The following is a 21,162-nucleotide window of genomic DNA, read 5'->3' as shown; positions in this document are numbered from 1 at the left end:
CACCAGCTTGTGATAAATTCTGTTGGAATTCCAAGTTCAGATTAAAGCTGCAGTTATTAGGCATGTATACATCACACAGCTAGTATTCCTTATGTGGATGGTATACTATGATGATGTATACATCTGGTATACCATTTTGAGCACGAACTTAAATTCCATCTTCATTTTATTATTAAATTTTATTTATTATTTTTGAGAGAGAGAGAGAGAAAGCACGTGAGCAGGGAAGGGGCAGAGAGGATGGGGACAGGCAGAGGATCCAAAGTGGGCTCTGTGCTGACAACAGATAGCCCAGTGTGGGGCTTGAACTCATGAACAGTGAGACCATGACCAGGGCCGAAGTCAGACACTTAACCAACTGAGCCACCCAGGCACCCCTTCATTTTCTTATTTTATTTGCAGTTATCTTTTGCCTTAATTTCTTCACCTACTTCATTCAGTACTTTGTTAAAGTACTGAATGTCTGCATTTGTCAGCTGCCTCCTTTTTGAAGTGGGTTTTAAATAAGTAAATTTAAAGGTAAATGCAGGTCTGGCAAGATAGAATCTCTCATGTTATCAAGCCTGTTTTTTGATATTGACCATTCAACTACTAACTAGTCAGAAAACCCTGAGGATTCAGTGGCTTTATCTTCATATGATTGTGAGAATTTCATACTTTCCCAGCAGACATTAAACGATCACAGAATTAGAAAGAAAAGTCTTCCAGCATAATAAACATTAATACAGAAAGTTTTATGGTAAAACGTATCAAGCCTCATGCACTTTGCAGGGTTTTTTATTTGGTCATGACCAGATTTTTCAATTTTTCTCTCTGCCGTCAGGTTCAAAGACAGTCCTGTAGGACTCATTTCCCTGTGTCCCTGCAGAGAATATTTAGAATCACTGGCCCTCAAATGCCAGATGTCTGTCATGCAAAACACCTTTTCAGATTTAGTGCAATATGTAATTATATTGCATAGAACATGCTCCATAGTGTGTTTGAAAAGTGGCCCACAAGTATTTACTATACTAGACAGCTGGGTCAGGCTACCTCACAAAGAAAGGTGAATTTGCCAGGTCACCAGGCAGACTTTCCAGGGATGGCAAGTTCCATTTGCTCCTTCTTTTTCTTCCCACTCTAGCTCACCCTTTAGAAAAGTACAAAAAAGTACAAGTTACCCCAAGGACACTGGGCAAATACTTGACAGCTCAATGGAGCTGTCTGATTTTGATTAAAAAAAAAAAAAAAAAAAAAAAGATGCTACAGAGTCTTTTTTATAAAACAGTGTTAACATTTCAAGCCACCTAAAATGTTTGAAAGGGCACAGTGCCTGAGAAGGGCTGCCAAGCCTTCCAACCACCAAACTCTGCCTCATCTTGTTACTAAGTGAGAAAGAAACTGTCCTTACCACTCTCCCTGTTGGCTGTGGATCTCAGCTTCGGCATCCCAGCCTGGAACAGTCCTCCCAAACCAGGCGGTCCACCCCCTCCGAAACTGCCACCGCCACCTCCGCCACCACCAAAGCCACCACTGCCACCAGCACCAGCGCCTTTGGGCTCTGCGGAAGGAAGAAAACACAGTCTCTTCACCATGTACGAAAACATCACTGGAGTCCTTCACAGCCTGAGCCCAAGTAAACAATAAACAATGAGGACCAAACTGGGAGCCAGCTCAAACTGGGCCTGTGGGGGCCTACTGGGATTTCATTAAAATGCAGGATTTTAAGGACTCACCCTACCCCTGGTCAGAAAAGGGTGGGGTTTCTGTTCACTCCAGGGCAGTCACAGGCTCCCCGGCCGAAGAATCAGTAATAGCTGATGACTTACCCCCACACCCCACCTTGGCGAGCTGCTACAGAGTTAACATCTGTATCTTAAAATTTGGTAAATAAAAGAATCTTCAAAGAAAGTCCAAAGGGGGAGGGGAGAGATACAATGAGAGGTGAGAAGAAAGGAAACTGTAAAAATAGAAGAAAATAAAATATCTCATAATTTTACTCCCTGGAAATGGAGGTTATTTTGTATTTTTTCTTGTTAGTACTTATTTCTAAGTACTTGTTAAGAAATTAAAAAGTTAAGTATTTTTCTTGTGAGTACTTACTTCTTGTTAGCTACTTACTAGTGCGCTTGTTAGGACGTATTCTTTCCTGTTAGTACTCTTCTATTTTATGGATTTTTTTCTTAAAATTAGGACCAGATTCACTAAAAAGCTTTTAGCCCACTCTTTTCACTTAACACTTTTTTGTTAGCATTTCCCGTGTCATTAAGTTATCTTTGAAAACATGAGTTTAAGGGACTGCGTTGCGTTTTAGAACATGAATATATTGTAGTTTATTTGACCATCTACTTATTTGATGGCCTTATGGGTTGATTTCAAATTTTTAATATCATAAAGCCCAACAGGAGGCTTAAACATTAAAAAAAAACAATCCCTGCAATTTAAGATGGTACAAAGATTTTGTTTTATTTTACATTTATGTCCCTAAAACTGTGGAAGATTCTGAAATGGGCAAACAAACAACAGCAACAACAACAAAGAAAAAGAAAAAGATTACTAAGTATCCTGTCTAGGCTTTTGGGTTATTTTCCAGGTCTTTCAGCTATTTTACAACTCTTTAAATTGTAGAAAACTGATAATAATTGTCCATAGGAACATAAATTAGTTGTATTCAGTGGCATGAAATTGATTACTGATGGATTTTGCACCTATTTGTAAATTTCCCCTCTAATCTGCCTAATGAGTGTGGTACTTTGAATTCTCCTTTGAACTGGTAACATTATACTGCTTCCCTCATTAATTAATGAGTTAAATGAAATATCTGACTTATGTTCTTTAAAAAAAATTTTTAATGTCTATTTATTTATTTTTTTTTTTTGAGAGAGAGAATGTGAGTAGGGGAGGGGCACTGAGAGAGAGGGAGACACAGAGTCTGAGGCAGGTTCCAGGCTCCAAGCTGTCAGCAAAGAGCCTGATGCCGGGCTCGAACTCACAGGCCCTGAGATCATGACCTGAGCCTAAGTCAGCCACTTAACTGACTGAGCCACCCAGGTGCCCCTGACTTATGTTCTTTTTATATCTGTATGAGAGCCATGATTATACTCTCTTTTTAAAAAAGGATCTCATGACAAAATACTTATGTATGTATGTCTGTATTTATGAGGTTAAACATTGTTGAAAGTTCTATCCCTGGAAAACTTTCTAGAGTAGTATATGAAATCTACAAATTAGTAGGGGAGAATTGATACTTGTATGATATTTAGACCACCTGGAAATATGGTAGATTCTCCCATGGATTCTGGTTTACTCAGTGAAGATATGTAATTTTCATGATATGGGTCACATATCTTCTTGTTAGGGTTCCTTTGATACATTTTTGTTTGTTGAAATTGTTTCCCCTTTTGTAATTGGTTATCACTGGCATCAGAAAATTTCATTTGACATCTAAGAAACCATTTTGCTATATTTTCTAAATTAAAATTTATAAAACATTTATTGGATTTTTTAGTAGTTTAGACATACAGTCTGCAAATAATAAAGGTTTTGCCTCCTCTTTTCTAATAGCGGTGTATCTTATCTTAGTTCTAGTTTATGTAAGTAATAACTCTGATGACTGGACTTCCATGCAATATAAATTATTAATACTGTTAAACTAAAGACAACCACAGTTTGATTTTAATGAGCACACCTTTAATGTTTCAAAGTTACATTCTAACTATTGGTTTGAAATAGGTTTTTTTTCCCTTCTAAGTATTCACAGTCAGCAAGGATTCTCTATTTTAGGTTTTTAAGACTTTCTTGGGGGTGCCTGGGTGGCTCAGGTCATGATCTCACAATTCATTGGTTCAAGCCCCGTGTTGGGCTCCATGCTGACAGCACAGAGCCTGCTTGGGATTCTCTTTCTGCCCTGTCCCTACCCATCAAATAAATAAACTTAAAAACAAAAAATGACTTTCTTATGGCATGGAATTTTATCAAATGCCTATTCATGATCTGATATGGATTTGATATGATGGCTTAATAGACTTTCTAATGTTAAAAATGAGATAAACCCTGGTCTCGGTGAATTATTCTTTTAATATACTATTGAATTAGATGTTTTTGGTTTTAATTAGTATCTTCTCATCTATGATCATAAGTCCATAATAGGGTTTCTTAACCTTGAAACCACTGACACTTTAGGTCAGATAATTTTTTTTAAATGTTTGTTTATTTTGAGAGAGCAGAGAAGGGGCAGAGAGAGAGGGAGAGAGAATCCCAAGCAGGCTCTCTGATGTCAGTGCAGAGCCTGATGTAGGGCTTGACTTAAGACAAAATCAAGAGTTGGACACTTAACCAACTGAGCCACCCAGGAACCCCTCAGATAATTCTTTGTGGTGGGTGGCTATGTTGTTCTCTATAGAATGTTTACAGCATCCATAGCCTCTACCCACTAGATGTCAGTAGGAACCCCTCATTCACCAAGTTGTGACAACTAAAAATGCCGCCAAACATTGCACATGCCCCCTGGGACACTGATACATAGCTTTCTTTTTATGTTTGCGTTGCCTTGGTCAAGTCTGAGGTTAGGATCATGCTAGTCTCATTAAGTCTATCAGATAGCTCTCCATCTCTTTCTATGTTTGGGAATAATTTGTATAGCACTTGAATGAGCTGTTTCTTAAAATCTGGAAGAATTTACTGATAAAACTGTCTGGCTCTAAACCTTTTGAGAGAGAAAGTAGCCTGATAAAGTTTTCAACTTTTCTCTTGCTCAATGAAGCTTCATGAGTGAATTTTGGTAAATTTTAATTTCTTTAAGATTTTAACATGTTTTAGCATATAAATTCATCATAGCATCCTTAATTTTAGTAAACCTGCTTGAATCTCTTACTAATCTACATTCTGAGTCCTAAACTTTATTCATTTGTGTTTTCCTTTTTTCTCGATTAGATTGATCATAAGTCTGTGTAGCTCTGTATATTTTCTAGATGTAGAGCTTTCTGGGCTACCTATGGGAGCTCTGCTGATAGAAGAAATAGTCTGATAGTGAACTGATTACTTCACCTAACAAATAAAATTACAATAATAATTTCTAGAAGTGTATGCAAAATTGTTTCCATATAAAAGTACACATTTTAATTAATTTTAATTATTACCAATAATAACATCATTTAAATATTATTCATTAATTAATGACACATTTTAGAATATTGCATTTACATAGGATGCCTTTACATGGCACTCAAAGAGACTGATGATCACTATCAGACATCATACATCAGTCTTCTTAACCAGAAACATTTGTGCACCTTCCAGATAGAGAAGCTGAAGTAGTTGAGGATAACTAATTGGCTCCAGGTTACTTCATTAGTAATCACACTGCAGAATAAGGCTGAATTAAGTTATAGGATGTATGGGGCACTTGGGTGGCTCAGTCAGTTAAGTGTCCAGCTCTTGATTTCAGCTCAGGTCATGATTTCATGGTTCGTGAGATTGAGCCCCACATTGGACTCTGTATTGACAGCATGGAGACTGCTTGGGATTCTCTCTCCCTCTCTCTCTGCCCCTCCCCTGCTTCATGCGTGCATGCTCTCTCTCTCTCAAAATAAAAATAAGTAAACTTAAAAAAAAAGAGTTATATACAACCATGGTCCACATTTTGACATAGGACCCAGGGAAATTTCTGTTGGAAACAAATAAAAAACTATACATGGATTTTGCCACTTGCAAAGAGCCTGTGGAACAATATAGGAGACCATTAAGTGCATGGACAACAAGGGCATGCATTGGGTTGCATCATGTGTCCACCTAGCAAAGTGCATTCATAAACATCATTGAGCAGCTGGAAAGGAGAAGAACTAATATTTATTTCCATTTAATGGGAGGAGAAGAGGACCTTGAAGAACACAATTAGTTTCCAATAGTGGATTCAGGAATAGGCACTAGACTGTGCAGTCTTCTTCAACATCAGTGGGGAATTCACATCTACCTCTCTCGAGCCCTAGGCCCCTTCCCAGAGTGGAGAGAACAACTGAACTCTGTCCCAGAGGTTGGCAGTTTGTGGAGCTCCTCTGGCCCCACAAACAGGCACCATGACTCACACAGCTTTGGACCAAGGCTTCCCAGAGATGAGTGGTGCCGGGCTCCCCTCAAGGAGAATCTCGTGGTACCAATCAAGAGGACTAAGGGGTTATAAAATACCATATCAGTTTTGTGGGCATTTTGACTAAGAGGTAACTGTGTCAAGTCAGGGTAAAATACCCCATAGTGGCTTTTGGAGATTGGTGTTCTCTCCTCTGTGACACAGAGCCTGGTAACAGAGCAACATGTAAAAGCCTTGTCTTGGCCTTCCTCTTTTCCATTTTCTCCACACCCATGTTCTCGCCTTCTTTCTTCTCTACCCATTAGGCGCTTTTCCTAGAACTTCCTCCTAAACACTTCTGATCCTCTACTTGGCTAAAATCCTGTATCACTTTCCAGTGTCTACAAGGCTCCCTCTGGTGATTTTGGAAAGTCAGTCTATTTCCTATGGAGTCCAAACGGGATGTGTGTGTAGGATGTATTTTGGGGACATCTAGCTGGCAGTGGAGAGGTCTAGGAACATGAGGAGACAGTCTCGAGGCCTGGTTATTAACTACCAGTGGATTCTAGTCATGGGTACATTTTCATTCTGTTGTAAATGTTAACAGGAGCCCTGTTTGTTTACACATACCCTGCTTTGTTCTAGAAAGTATCTCAGACTTATGATGGATAGATAAGCAAAGTTGTGATCTCATTTCCTCTCTCTCTCCCAGCTCCTGAAAATCGCATCTTACACTTGAATGACACATTCCAAACCACAAAACACTTTTGCATGGTCTTGTTTGATGCTTACGGCACGCCCGCGAGAGCAGCAGAACACATATTATCTCCACTTTACAACTGAAGACAGTAAGGCTCGGAGATGGTAAGGGGTGGATGTGCCAGAACCCAAACCTACGTCCTCCGATTCTAGGGCTCTTTCCATATTGCACGCTGCCTTTTGATCTGCGGTGCAAACAGTAACGGGTTAACTTCCAGAAAGTGTTGTGAATAATTCAGAGAATCGCTGCTGTGTGTGCCTTGGACAAAGAGTTATTATACTGGCTTCCTGCAGCATTAGAGGGAACCCAAGCCGGAGCTGTGGCTACACTGAGTGATACAAGTCCCTTATTTTGCTAGCTTTGCAGCTGTTGTTAACCAAAAAAAAAAAAAAAATCTTTCTGGAAGGGTAGGGTTGGGTTGATGGTTAGGCCATAAATCATGTATCTCCATGGAAAACAGCTTTTTTCACTTACTGTCCAATATCGGTGCACTTCTGTCATTGGTGACAGTCTTCTTCAGTTTCTTCCCTTTGCTGATGTCAGACAGAAGGGCATTTCTCCCAGCCTGTTCGGACTTATTCAAGGTAGGCTTTTCTGTATTGGCCTAAAAGGAGAGCACGCACACTTGTATTCATCTCTTGAATTAAAAATCATGTACCACAACACTCGGTGGGGACAGCTAGAGTATTGGAAGCTTGTTATTGAGGTTCTTGGCAATAGGCTGTAAATTCTCCACAAGTTTTAGATCCGATGTCATTCTTTTTAAGACCCAGACATTTGGGAACAGATGCAGCAATAAATTACACTCATTTTTAATGCAGGAAGAGTCAGTCCCTGATAAAAGTCTCTAAAAATTCAGACCACAGTCTGGCCGTAACCAACGGAGCCAGGGATGGATGCGAAGAGACGAGAAGGGAATTTTAAGTCTAAGAGGATTCTGCTGGATACTACGAAGCTTCACCCTCCAGAACGTGCCCTGAAGATCAGCTTCTCCTTCACATCTTTTAGAGCTAACCTGATGCAAGGGGCAAATGGTCTGTAGCACAAAGGGTCAGCTCTTTGTTCTTTAAATCCACCAAAGTTTTAGAAAACAATTCCCTCTCTCTACATTGCCGAAGACTTTTTTTTTTCTTTTTAATTTAAGCCAGACCTGAGGTGTATTTTACGTGTAGTAAAATCACTCTTTTAGTGTAGAGTTCCACCAGTTTGACAACCATACACAGTCATGTAACCATCACCACAATGAAGATATAGAACATGCCCATAATCCCAAAAAGTTCCCAGAAGTCCCTTGCTGGAGGTGTTTCTAATGTTCAATCCCTTTGACAGCTTGGCTCACAGAGATTGCAGGGTAGACAAAGGTGGTGGTTTAAAACGTTTAGGTATTTTCTCCCTTTTCCAGAATTCCTAGGAAAGATCCTCGCTGTGAAATTGAGATCTCACTTTCTCAGGGTTATTTGATGGAGTGGGGACATGAGGAGCCCAGCACACAGGACTTGGAAGTAGGCATGTGCCTGTGTCTGCCACATGTAGAAACTGGCTTGGTCTGGCCTGGCCCCAGGGACACTTGGCTTCCCCAAACCCAAAGGTCCTTCCAGCAGACCTGAGAGACCTTCTAGGTTGGCCCCGGCCCTTCTTGAAGGATCTGACTCCAGAGGAGCCAGCGAGGGGCACAAGAGGTAAAGCTGGGGCATTTTAGCTGGAGCCCTCACCCAGCGATTTAGTATCAGAGTCGGAGGCAGAGGGAAAGCTAAGGAAAACCCGGAAGCAGGCTACATGGAATCTCTGTGTTAAGCTGGAAGGGTCTTGAAATAATTACAGAGTATTATTTGCTCATAATAACAGCAGTTATCATTTATATAGTTTTTCCCCCGGGCCAGGCACTGCTTTTAGAACTTTTATGTGTATTAATTCATTTGGTCCTCATCAACCCTGTGAGTCATTATTTCCATTTTACGGACAAGGAAATAGAGGCACAGGGAAGTGGAATCATTTGCCCCAGTCACCCAGCTAGTCAGAGGGGGAGGAGGTAGGATTCAAACCCTGGCTGTCTGACCCCACAGCCTTCCCTGTAACTTGGCAGAAGGGTAAATGTGGGATCAACAAATGCCCCTTTGCCCAAATTGGGGAGATGCTGTTAAAAGGCACAAAATCAAACTACAAGATGAATATATCCTGGAGATCTACTGTACGGCACAGTGATTACAGTTAACAATACTGTATTATAAGCTTCAAAGTTGCTAAGAGACTAGGTCTTAAATGTTTTCACCAGAAAAAAAGGAATGATAATTATGTGATGTGAAAGACAGGCCAGCTAAAGCTAAGGTTGCAATTACACCGCAATACATAACTGTAGCAAATCAACCCCTTGTATGACTTAAACGTACACAACGTTCCTCGCCAGTTATAAATCTCAGTTAAAAAAATAACAAAGTACCCCTTCCCCACCTGCCTCCAACACACCCCTGAAGCAAGCCTGTTAACAGCAGCTTCTCAGTGCTCCTTTCCAGATGTGCTTTTTATGTGTACAGTTCACTTTTGCTAATGGAGTCACCTTCCATTCCTCTGAAACTGTTTTTTTCAACTCAACAACACATCTTGGAAAGAACTTTTATTTATTTATTTATTAAAAACATTTTTTTTAATGTTTATTTGTTTTAGATAGAGAACATGAGCAGGGGAGGGACAGAGAGACAGAGGGAGACACAGAATCTGAAGCAGGCTCCAGGCTTTGAGCTGTCAGCACAGAGCCTGATGTGGAGCTCAAACCCACAAACTGTGTGATCATGACCTGAGCTGAAGTCGGACGCTTATTAACCAACTGAGCCATCCAGGTTCCCCTTAGAAAGAACTTTTAAAATTCCCTGTCTTCATTTTAAGGGTGAAAAAAAAAAAAAAAAAAAACAACAAAAAACAATCTGAGGCCCAGAGAGGTTAAGCACTGGCTCTCTTATCACGTTGGGGTCAGCAATTTTCACCGGCCTCCTGTTATGCCTCCGAATTTATCTTGGTGCCCAACCTCCTTGGGTGCTACTTCTGCAGTCAAGAACCCTTAACTGAACTGTCCCACTAGACAGTGCCCTAGGATAGCCACTAACCCCCCTTTCCCTTTGCTCATCTCTATATCCGATTTATTTAGGATCTTGCTTTCAGTCACAGAATAATGGGTGGAAATGAGTTAATAGGATACATTTCAGTCACTCTGGTACAACTTGTATAACTTGTGTATCTTCTCAGCTACCTGTATTATTTATTTAGTATTTTTCATTAAGTCAGTCCACTATACTATTATACTATTTTTCAGGTGAATATTTTCTTTTAAATTAACTCACTATTAAACCCTCAGTTTGATGTGCTAGTTATAATTTTTAGAACATGCATTAAAATCATTACATGAGCATTAAAATAAAAAAAAATAATTAATCCATGTACTTACCCAGCTAGTGGTATAAAACCACTCTTTGGGGGAAATACAGATAAGCCTGCTATGTTAGCCAGATCAGAACTTTTCAAACTTCTCTGACTGAGGGACCAATTAAAAAAAAATTTTTTTTTTCCAATGCATCTTGGACTGAAACTTTTGTAACAATTAATTTGTAGAAACATGAATTAGTTAAAACAAGAGACACACAACAGACACAATACTATTGTCAAATTGCTGTGTATCTTCATGCTTACTCTCAATTTCTGTAACTATCTCCTTGGAGCCCCTAACCAGCAGTCAGAGGACCACACCGAGTAGCAATAAGCCAACTAATTGTTCTTCCAACTAGGTTCCAGCTTCAGATGGACTCTGTAAATGTGTCCTGTGGAAGCCTGGGCAAGAGACTTTTCCTCCCCGAGCCTCAGTTTCCCCAAATGAGAAATGAAGGACCCATCGCTGTGAGGCTCCTTAGTGGGGAGGAAGCCTCACAAGCTGAGGGAGTTAATGGGGCGATGGGGTGTGTCTGTGAACCTTTCTGTATCACCACGTGGAGGGCTGCCGGTTTCCTGTAAGAGGGTGCACTAATTTCTGAGGACAGGTCTATCAAGAGATGAGGAGGAGCCCAGTGAAGATATTCCATTGGAAAGTGGACATTTAAATGCAAGGACAGTTTTAAAGCAGGATATGAGTATGGGGGAAGCGGGGATAGGGGGTGGTGGATGATATCTGCTAAAAATACAGGTGGGAATAAAGGGGAAAAGGCAGAGAAAAAGAAAAGGGTGAGTCTGCAGGAAGCTTTAACGGATGCATTTCATACAGAGACCTGGGTTTCTGGACTGTCCTTTCCAGAAGTTAAAGGCTAGAAGTCGAGTCCATTTGAATGGAAACCGTGCACACCCGGCAGAACCCCTGTGAACACGTCTCGGGCTGGTGTGTGGGAAGGAAACCCAGTGAATGCACATCCCACACGTGTACTTGGCATTGCCTGGGACCTTTAACAACCAACCTTTTGGGATCTCAGGGTCTGGCTCACCCTGCACTGGGAAAACCTGCCGCACAGCACTTACCCAGAATGTGAATACACTGAAAACAAATACATGCGTGGCAGGGTTGCCTTAATCTGGCCTGCTCTGCGCACCAGTGACGGATGGTGAGGAGCTACTCACCAGAGCAAACGTCGGTGGGGGTGGGGGCGCCGGAGGGGGAGGGACGGGCATCTCGGACAGTTACACTTTCAACAGCCTTGCCGATGAATCTGTAAAAACAAAACAAACAGGAACAAAATATGGTCACATATTAGACTTTTTATTTACTTTTATTATTATTATTTTTTTTATTTTAGAGAGATAGCAAGCAGGAGAGAGGGGCAGAAGGAGAATTAAAACAAAAAAATTTTTTTTTATGTTTATTCATTTTTGAGAAAGAGAGAGACAGATTGTGAGTGGGAGAGGGGCAGAGAGAGAGGGAGACACAGAATCCGAAGCAGGCTCCGGGGCTCTGGGCTGTCAGCACAGAGCCCACCCGAGGCAGGGCTTGAATTCACGGACCGTGAGATCATGACCTGAGCCAAAGTCAGACACTTCATCGACAGAGCCACCCAAGCACCCCAAGAATTTTTTTAGATGTTTTATTTAGTTTTGAGAGAGCACGGGGTGGGGGGTTTGGCAGCGAGAAGGGGACAGAGGATTCGAAGAGGGTTCTTTGCTGACAGCACTGAGCCCAATGCAGGGCTCGAACTCACAAACCGTTAGATCATGACCTGAGCTATAGTCATCTGTTCAACTGACTGAGCCATCCAGGTGCCCGAGAGAGACAGAGAGAGAGAGAGAGAGAGAGAGAGAGAGAGAATTTTAAGCAGGCTGCATACTCAGTGCAGAGCTTGACACGGGACTTGATCCCAGGACACTGGGATCATGACCTGAGCTGAAATCAAGAGTCAGAAGCTCAACCGACTGAGCCACCCAGGCCCCTAGACTTTTTAGTAACACTCTGTCCTAATCTTCCTTCCCTCCTTCCCACCACCAAAGTGACAGCTATTCACATAGGCCAAGTTTTATAAGGGATGGGAATTACCTTTACAACATTGCTAAGATGTTACCCTTCTGGAAGGATCCTAGCAGAGGAGGTTTCTGAGCCAAGATGGGCAAAGACAATGAAAGCAAAACTGGCCCCTCACACTTCTTGATTCTTCCACCCGCCAGAACAGGTCGGGGGAATGACACCTGGAGGGATCTGGGCCTGGGGCCTGAGTGAGCTGGAAGGTGGTCTTAAAACTGCTAGAAATGAATCCTGGCAAATCTGATGTTCAAGCGTCTCCTCATCCCCACTCATTTCCATGACGACATCCTATCTTGCTCTCCTGCTCCTGATCACTGCTTGTCTTCTTGCAGATGCCTGGCATTCGCCTGGGTCTGGGCACACACTGTGGAAATGCAAAGACCAATCTTTTTCTGGTTTTGCCTGCAAAGGTCTTACAGTCTTCCAAGAAAGAGGACAGGGATCAAGTAAAGCAGGCAGGGAAGATGGGCAAGGGGGCTGGATTCCTATCTTTGTGCTACCTGGCATTTCCTTACAGGATCTAAGTTTTTAAAAAGAGGGGGAAAAAAGAGACCAGGTCCCAAACTCTGACTCCCAGGCTGTTTACTAGAAATACACCTCACTAGAAAAGCTTTGTGCACAGTGTGACAGCTCTGGGAACAAGAGAAAAGCCAGACTCTGTGATGGTGTGGGAGAGTTCGGGGAAAACCCGGCCAGTGGCAGTGGGAAGGGGGAAGCCTGGCAAACATTAGGAGCTGAAGAAATTACAGGGCAAGGAAGTCTCCCAGGAGCTCCCTAGCCACAAACCCACCTCCCTTCCCCGCCCCCCTTGGAGTCCCATTCCGGAGTCTCATCCAAAGCCCCAGATCCCAAGCACGGGGCCGGCCTCACCCACTTTCTCGCCCCTAAGTAATCCCAGCTTCTCCCACCCAGTCCTTGCTACTCAAGTGCGGTCCTAGGTCAGCAGCAAGGGCATCATCACCCTGCGCTGTTGGAAATGTCAAATCTCAGTCCCTCTCCCCACCACTGAATTTGTTTCGGCATTTTAGCAAGATGCCAAGGTGATTCATGTGCACTAAAATAGGAGATGCCTGTTGCAGAATCTGAGCCTTAAACCAGTGGGCAGCCTGGGACACTTACCACCTGAACTACATGGAACATGTGTCCTGAATTTCAAACACCAGAATTCTCTTTCTTTTGTTCTCGATGTCTCTCCCTTTTTTAAAATGTTTACTTATTTTGAGAGAGAGCATAAGCATGGGAGGAGCAAAGAGAGAGGAGAGAATCCTAGGCAGGCTCCACACTGTCAGCACAGAGTCCGACATGGGGCTCGAACTCACAAGCTGTGAGATGGTGACCTGAGCCGAGATCAAGAGTAAGGTGTTTAGCTGACAGGGCCACCCAGGCGCTCTTGTTCTCAATGTTTCTTAAGTGAAGAAAACGATTTATTTAGAATTAAAAAAATTAATTCCGTTCAGGCACTAAAGGTTAGTGTGTAAAACTTACACCCTGAAACAAATACTTTCTCTTAAAGTGTCGCTAGATGGCTTGCTTTCTGTGAGCACAAAGGGAATGTAAGAGCTAAAAGGACATGGCTGGACGTATCAGAGGCGCTGGATGGCGGGAATGAAGACAGTTTGGAACAGTTCCATTCCAAGTGGACCACTGAGAAAATGAATTTTTAGAGCCTCCACAGCAGCAACAATAGCTGTCGGTTATTGACCATCAAGTGGATCGAAGGCACTTAGAACATCGCTAACTTGTAACAGTGACATTGCAAACTAGCGTGATTCCGCACACCTTCCAGAGGACACTGAGACTCAGGGAGTCTAAGGAACTCACCAAAAGACAGAAATTCATTCACAACCAATCCTTTCAATCCCTGCTGTTTTTAGATAAGCATTTTTAGGCAGGTAAAGGGCTGACACCTGTAGACTAGGTCAGAATTTGTTTTTCAATAAGAGACGGTCTCAGATTCTTTTAAAATGTGTTCCTTAAATTGGCCTTTTCTGGATGACACCAGCCAGTCACCTGTGGGGCCAAGTGGGCAGCGTAGCCAGCGCTGGGCGCCTGTGCTATGATGCCTGTACTGGGGCAGGAGTCACCTTCTGAGGCCTCAGTGTCACACGTATCTTAGCTCCAGGAGGAAGGATGGGGATCGGAAATTGGATTCAGGAGCAACTTACTGTGAAAGACATTGCAGCCAAAGCAATGGTGTTAACAGAGCCGGAGAAAGCAGCTTACCAAGGAAGGGGGTGGCCAGGTCCGCCCACAGGGCCCCAAAGATGCTCTCCAGGGAACAGATCATCTGTGTGCTTGGTGGATGAAATGCCCCTCAGGCCTCAAAATCATTGTATCAGACTCCCCCTTCGCCAGCTAACCTGTCATCCCATTATCCTAACACCGAGCAAGGAAGGGCTAGATTCTGGTCAATTACCAGGAACCCTTCTTGTGAGTCAGTCCCCCGTTGCAAAGATCACACTGAACTTCTGTCCGATACCTCTCAGGGGTCAGGCTGTGGTACAGGGACCCTTTCAGGGGACTGCCACCCTGTCAGGCTTCTTTCATCTAGTTGTTTTACAACTTTCTGTTGTTGCTATTATGCTTCTGTCTGTGCACTAACTGACTTATAGATAAACCTGTGGACCACAGAGTCTCAGCCTCCCTGCTCCCCTGTGCTCCCCACCCCGGCCACCCCAGATAAATCTCGGAAAAGGGCTACATTTAGATTCAGATAGGCTGAGCGGTATCCTCAACGTCCCAAAACCTCAAACGAAGCACCATTATGAGGTTTTCTCAGGCTACCTGGCTACTATCGAAATTGGATTCCAAACTTTTCTCCTGTGGCCCAACCCCTATATGTTTTACTAAAAAACAACAAACCATGGGGGTGCCTGGATGGCTCAGTTGGTTAAGCATCAGACTCTTGATTTTGGCTCAGGTCATGATCTCACAGTTCATGGGATCAGGCCCTGCATCGGTCTCTGCACTGACGGCACGGAGCCTGCTTGGGATTCTGGGATTCTCTCTCTCCCTCTCTCTCTGCCCCTCCCCTCCTCAAAATAAATGAACAACAACACCATACAGCATATACATAAATAAACAACATACAAATAAAAACAACAACAAACCTGACCCTATTATTTGGGAAGATCAGGAAAACACAGACTTGGGGACCTTAAAGAAAAGCTTGATAAAGCTCCCTGCCCTCGGATATCAGGGAGGTTCTTTTTTCCCCGTTTTTGTGAGAGAGAAGAGAATGCCCTTGGAACACTCACCAAAAAATATGGAAACCGTCATAGATCTATAGGGCATTAGTATAGCCAACAACTGGACCCTCAGGCATGAGGATACCTCCCTTTGCTCGGAGTCATTCCTGCCACACTGCGTTTTTGGTTGAGGCCACTGAAGAAACAATCATGGGACCCCCTCTAATGATCTTTGTCCCATGCACCAGAGGCCCTCCTGAATTCTCACCACACAACACCTTTCAGCCAGTCGCTTCATCTCCCGTGAAATTCCCCACTAACCGCTCATCATGTACCTCTTTCTTGCTGCAATATCCTTAGCCATGCCACTCTCCTCTCCCTCTTCAATGATGGAGCCTCTCACAACTGCGTGAGGCTGACACAGCACCTTTTGTCTCCCCGTGATAATTTACAGAAAACTTCTCACACCAACGCAGATCTTTCATGGTTTACTGATGGGTCTTATTCAAGGGATGAAAATGGTAAATATGCCGGGCACACTATTACAACCCTTTTTAAAAGAGTTCCTTTACCTTTACCCCAACAGGCTGAATTATAGGCTCTTTATTCAGTCTTGAACCTTAGCCAAAGGCAAACTCAACAAACATCTACACGGACAGTCAGTATGCCTTTGGGGTGGCCCATGACTGGGATGTTATGGAAAGGTTATGGCAAGGTTTCCTTACCTCTAATGGGAACAAAACTAACACTTTTATTAGATGCCATACTTTTGCCAGCTGCCATAGCTAGTATTAAGATAACTGGGCATTCCAGACTTGACTCCCTGGAGGCTGAAGAAAACCGATGTTTCTGTCAAAAATGCCGGTCTTCAGGGAACAAATAAGCAAACCTCTCATGGTCCAAAAGGATGTTCCTCCAAAAGAAAATCCCCAAAATTGACAAGAGATGCCCAACAATTGGCCCCGGAGAGGAAAACACGATATTGGAAATCTAATAATTGTTGGTTCAGTAAAAAGAGAGAACTCTGGCTTGAACCAAATAACAATGCAGTCCTGCCAAAGATTCTCAAATTCCCATTACTAACCACTGTACGTGCATGAAATCATTAGCCTGCTGATAAGATGATAGGCTTTATGAAACAATACTGGTGGGGAAATATTAATAAGGCTGCAAAAAGTGCCTACCTTGATTGCCCTCCCTGTGTAAAATACAAGCTTGGGAAATACGTCCATGCTGCTCCTAGGCATTTTAAACTGCCTGATGGACCGTTAGAGGCTTGGCAAGTGGGTTTTATTCAGTTCCTCCCATCTCATGGACAAAAATGTGTTTTAGTCTTGATCTGTGTGTCTTCTCACTGGGCTGGAAGCTTTCCCTGGTAGACAGGTTATGGCCTCTTTTGTGGCTAAAATCCTATTAGAAAAGATTATCCCTACCTGGGGATCCCCTCTCAAGCTCACAGTGACCCAGGAACTCACTTCACTCATCGAGTGCTTCAACAGGTCTGTGCTGTGTGCCCGGTTCTGTAGTTCTTCCGTGGTGCCAAATACCGTCAATCCTCAGGGCTAGTCCAACGCACTAACAGCATTAGTAAGACTCGATCGGCAAAATTTGTAGAGACCTTTCAAATAACCTGGCCAAAAGCATTGCTGTTGGTCCTTCTAGATCTCAGATCCAACCTTTTGAGACTCATAAGCTCTCATCCTCTGAGAATGTCACAGGGTGCCTGATGCATCTGGCTCCCATGTCTTTTGACAGCTGATAAAAGGAGATACACTCCAATACTGTAAAGGCTTACTTGCTTCTATTGAAAAGGACCATGTTTTAATAGAACAATGTTTTTTTTCACTGCATGCTCCCAGGAGGTGAAGACCTTAAACATCACACCTTACAACCTGGAGATTTCATCTATTAGAAAAGACACCTCCAAAAGTGTCTCCAACCTCACTCGAAGAGCCCCTACTAAGTACTGTTTAACCAACCCTGTGTCACCAAACTTCAAGGAATAGACCCCTAGATTCTCATGTCACATCTAAAGGCACCAAACCCTGACTGGAGCTGCACACCAATTGGTCGGACTAAGATTTTGAGGCATGGGAACTGACAACAGCTTTCTCAAGATGGCTGGACCAGGCCTGTAGGTCCTTTTCTCATTGTTGCTTCTTACTCTGTCTTCTCCCTTTCTTCCTTGGACAGATAATGTTCTTATCTACATTTCCCAATCCATTACAAAAGGGGGAAACTCCTCTGGTTGTTGGATTTGTCACCAGAACCTTCTATCTGCCAGGACAGCGTGACTCCTTAGCTTATCCTGTAAGTAATTTTGCTGGAATCCCAAATGCCACTGCATGCCTAAACTGTTCCTCAGGTCCCTTTCATAAGGTTAGATTATTATATCCATACACCACTGCTCCCTGCCTCAATCTAACCCAATCTTTGGTTGGAGAAATGAGCTCTCTCGTATATATATGTACAGTAAAACCTTCGATTGTGAGTAACTTATTCTGTGAGTGTTCTGCAAGACAAGCAAACATTTCTAAGAAATTTTAACTTGACAAACGAGTGATGTCTTGCAATACGAGTAGTACGTGATGCCGAATGTCACATGATCACAACTGAGCCAATGGTTCTTTTCTCTCTCTCTCTCTCTCTTTCTCTCATTGTGGGATTGTGGGTGGCGGTCTCCCATGCTCAGACACTTGGTCTCAGGCCGCGGTGTTTGGCAGAAATCAGTGATTTTTCAGAACGCTGGAAGGTGCCCACAAATGGCACTCGTGTATTTTTTGTCACCTCAAAGCACCTATGGACAGTCCTTTGCTTTTCCATACAAAAGTAAGCTTAGGAAAGCTTTGCTTCATTCTAGGTCAGGCTGCCTGTAGACACACACCCTTTCCTCTGCTGTCTTATTGCCAGTTACATTAAATACAGTATGTGACAAGAGTTTGTTAATACGATACTGTAGTTAACATCTGAGGGAGCATCTACAATGGCCCCCATGCAGAAAAAGATTCCATTGAGCCAACAGATAGCAGTGATTCTGTTAGTGATAGTGAAAATGGTCCTACACAATAACCCTCCTCTGGACTCCCTCACACCAGCCAGGAAGGTTTTCAAGGTTAAGTGCAGGTTAATTTGTTTATTTTTATTTATATTTTATATTTTCTTTATCATTTTGTATTATATTACAGTACTGTAATCATTTTTATATGAATATTTTTGGATTGTGAAATGAATCATGTGAGTTTCCATAATTTCTTATGGGGAAATTCGCTTTGATATACAAGTGCTTTGGATTACAAGCATGTTTCCAGAACTAATTATGCTTGCAAACCAAGGTTTTACTATATATATACATATATATATATCTACACACATATATATGTGTGTGTAGATATATATATATATATCTACACACACACACACACACACACACATATATATGAGAAAGACACTGCGGACAGCCAGTGTAAGTCAGACCATTTGTAAGCTGGCTGTCATACCCATATGTTTAGGAAGACTTTCAATACATGATAACATGGTATTTGAGTCTTGGTTGCTAATGCCTGCACACTGACGAATGAGTTCATAAATGCTAATCCTTATGAGGGAGCCCTATGTGCAGTCCTGGCTGTATTCACCACTCTCTTTTCTCCTCATAACAAAAGAGCAGCTTCCCAATGGTCCACCTCCCTCAACCTTCATGGCTCATTAAATGAGAACTTCTAGGGGCACCTGGGTGGCTCAGTTGGTTAAGCATCCGACTCTTGGTTTTGGCTTAGGTCAAGATCTCACGGTTTGTGAGTTCAAGCCCTGCATGGGGCTTGATGCTGACAGTGTGGAGCCTGCTGGGGATTCTCTCTCCCCCTCTCTCTCTGTCCCCTCCCCTGTTCACTCTCTTCTGTCTCTCTCTCAAAATAAATAAATAAACTTCAAAAATTTTTTTTAAAAAATGAGAACTTCTAAGAGGCATGAATGACTTGGATTTGTCTCCATAGAGACAGTCTTCACCCTTTGGTCGAGTAAGTGCTAATGAATGCTTGATGAGACATCTCTCCCTAAAGTCAGGAGAGCTGCCAGGTTCCATAGTCAAAGCAGGGTCAGCCCAACAATGATCACGTAAATTGCTGGCTAAGGTAGTTTTGGATAATCACATAGCTTTCGATGACCTACCTGCTGAGCAAGGAGGTATTTGTGTGATAGCAAACACCACCTACCGCACATGGATGAACTCCTCTGGGCAAGTAGAAACCCAGTTGCACAAAATTAGGAAACAAGCACATTGGCTACCATGAGCTTTGTCTAATTCTCCATGTTCCTTTGATTGTTGGCTACCTTCAGGCCCAGGGTCAGCGTGCAGAATCATACAATTTGGAATTGTCACGTTTTTGTGTTTTGTATAATTATTTTTAAGTTTCGTACCTGATGCCTGTCAAAACTTTGTAGTAACGATATGCAAGAAGGTGATGCTAACCCAGTGTTGCAAGATGGTCTCCGATGTGTACAACCTTGACAAGAGACAGGAAATGCCTGTGAGTTCTCCCTCTTAACCTTCCTTGTTACTCAAATGTGGATTTAAATGGTTTCCAACTGCTATGCACTTCCCTTCTGATATGGGACACAACACCCAGGAAAGCTCCTTCCTGGCAGTGAGGGATATGGACGAGGCAACTCTTGATCAGCGATACTTTTAAGGAAAGATCTTGATCAAAAGGGGGGAAATGTGGAATCAAATAATGGAAACCTCTTTTAAAATGGAGTCAGGGGCACCTGGGTGGCTCAGTCAGTTAAGTGTCTGACTCCATCTCAGCTCAGGTCTTAATCTCAGGGTCGTGAGTTCAAGTCCCATGTTGGGCTCCGCCCTGGGTGTGGAGCCTACTTTAAAAAAACTAATAAATAAATAAATAAATAAATAAATAAACCAACAAAATAAAAAAAATAAAAGGGAATCAGGAGGCCAGAAAAGGGAGCTCTCAGACCCTACTGACATGTCCTCAGTTGCAGACCCCAACAGGAAGAAGCGTTTTTCAATAGGAAGAAGCCTGCTTTACTACCCCAGCAGGCAGAAGGAAGATTTTCTTCTTGCCCAGCCAATGAAAAACTGCCACCACCTGAACTGTGACTTTCCTCCAGTGGGCTTTCGATCAAAGCAGCCCCTTCCAACTTCCTCCTTTTTCTCTGTAAAGTAACCTTCCTCTCCTTTGATCTCACGGTTTGCCTATGATTTTGCCATAGCTTGCATGTGCCCAACTGCAGTTCTTCCCAAATAAACCCAATCGGCTGTTTTAGTTTCAAGAGTGACAACACAAAGATGAAAATAAAACATGACAGTTGTATTTAACCACTGAAAGAAGCGTTCGATAAAAACTAAATTTTAGGTGGGGAGCTTGGGTGGCTCAGTCGGTTGAGTGTCCAACTCTTGGTTTCGGCTCAGGTCATGATCTCATACTTCCTGAGTCCGAGCCCTGCATCGGGCTCTGCACTGACAGTGCAGAGCCTCCTTGGGAATTTCTCTCCCTCTCTCTTCCCCTCCCTGGCTCACATGCTCTGTATTTCTCTCTCTCAAAATAAATAAAATTAAAAAATAATAATCATTAAATTATAGGTGAAAAAGCGTTGGGGTTAATAATAAGGCAGATAATTTATAGATATTCTAAACATTTTCATGTAGGTCCGTCCAGCTTGTGAACACACA

General features: G+C 42.7%; 2 protein-coding genes across 14 annotated transcripts in view; one reads left to right on the top strand and one right to left on the bottom strand.

Annotated features, from left to right (window-relative positions):
* WIPF1 (WAS/WASL interacting protein family member 1) overlaps positions 1 to 21,162 on the bottom strand; it is a 124,648-nt gene that overhangs the window by 16,431 nt on the left and 87,055 nt on the right. For 4 of the 6 annotated variants that reach the window (XM_060621757.3, XM_060621761.3, XM_060621758.3 and 1 more), the window contains 3 exons: positions 11,394 to 11,482; positions 7,278 to 7,407; positions 1,391 to 1,540 (listed from right to left, as the gene is read on the bottom strand). In XM_060621757.3, the coding sequence (XP_060477740.1) occupies positions 1,391 to 1,540; positions 7,278 to 7,407; positions 11,394 to 11,444 (331 nt within the window). In that variant the 5' untranslated portion in view covers positions 11,445 to 11,482. Of the gene's footprint in view, positions 1 to 1,390; positions 1,541 to 7,277; positions 7,408 to 11,393; positions 11,483 to 19,889; positions 19,976 to 21,162 lie in introns of all 6 variants that reach the window. The other 2 variants (XM_060621760.3, XM_060621759.3) reach the window with 1 other exon arrangement.
* LOC144617155 (uncharacterized) overlaps positions 1 to 21,162 on the top strand; it is a 131,624-nt gene that overhangs the window by 68,138 nt on the left and 42,324 nt on the right. For 5 of the 8 annotated variants that reach the window (XR_014138053.1, XR_013557260.2, XR_013557267.2 and 2 more), the window contains one exon: positions 17,667 to 17,783. The exons of 2 other annotated variants lie outside the window; for them this stretch is intronic. The gene's annotated coding sequence lies outside the window, so the exon portion shown is untranslated. Of the gene's footprint in view, positions 1 to 6,755; positions 7,019 to 17,666; positions 17,784 to 21,162 lie in introns of those variants that run through there. One more of the 8 variants, XR_013557270.1, reaches the window with a different exon arrangement.

The sequence above is a fragment of the Panthera onca genome, chromosome C1, assembly GCF_046562875.1.
Source record: "Panthera onca isolate mPanOnc1 chromosome C1, mPanOnc1 haplotype 2, whole genome shotgun sequence".
NCBI lineage: Eukaryota > Metazoa > Chordata > Mammalia > Carnivora > Felidae > Panthera > Panthera onca.
The sequence above is the reverse complement of the archived record's forward strand: the minus strand, read 5'-3'. Positions and strand labels throughout refer to the sequence as shown.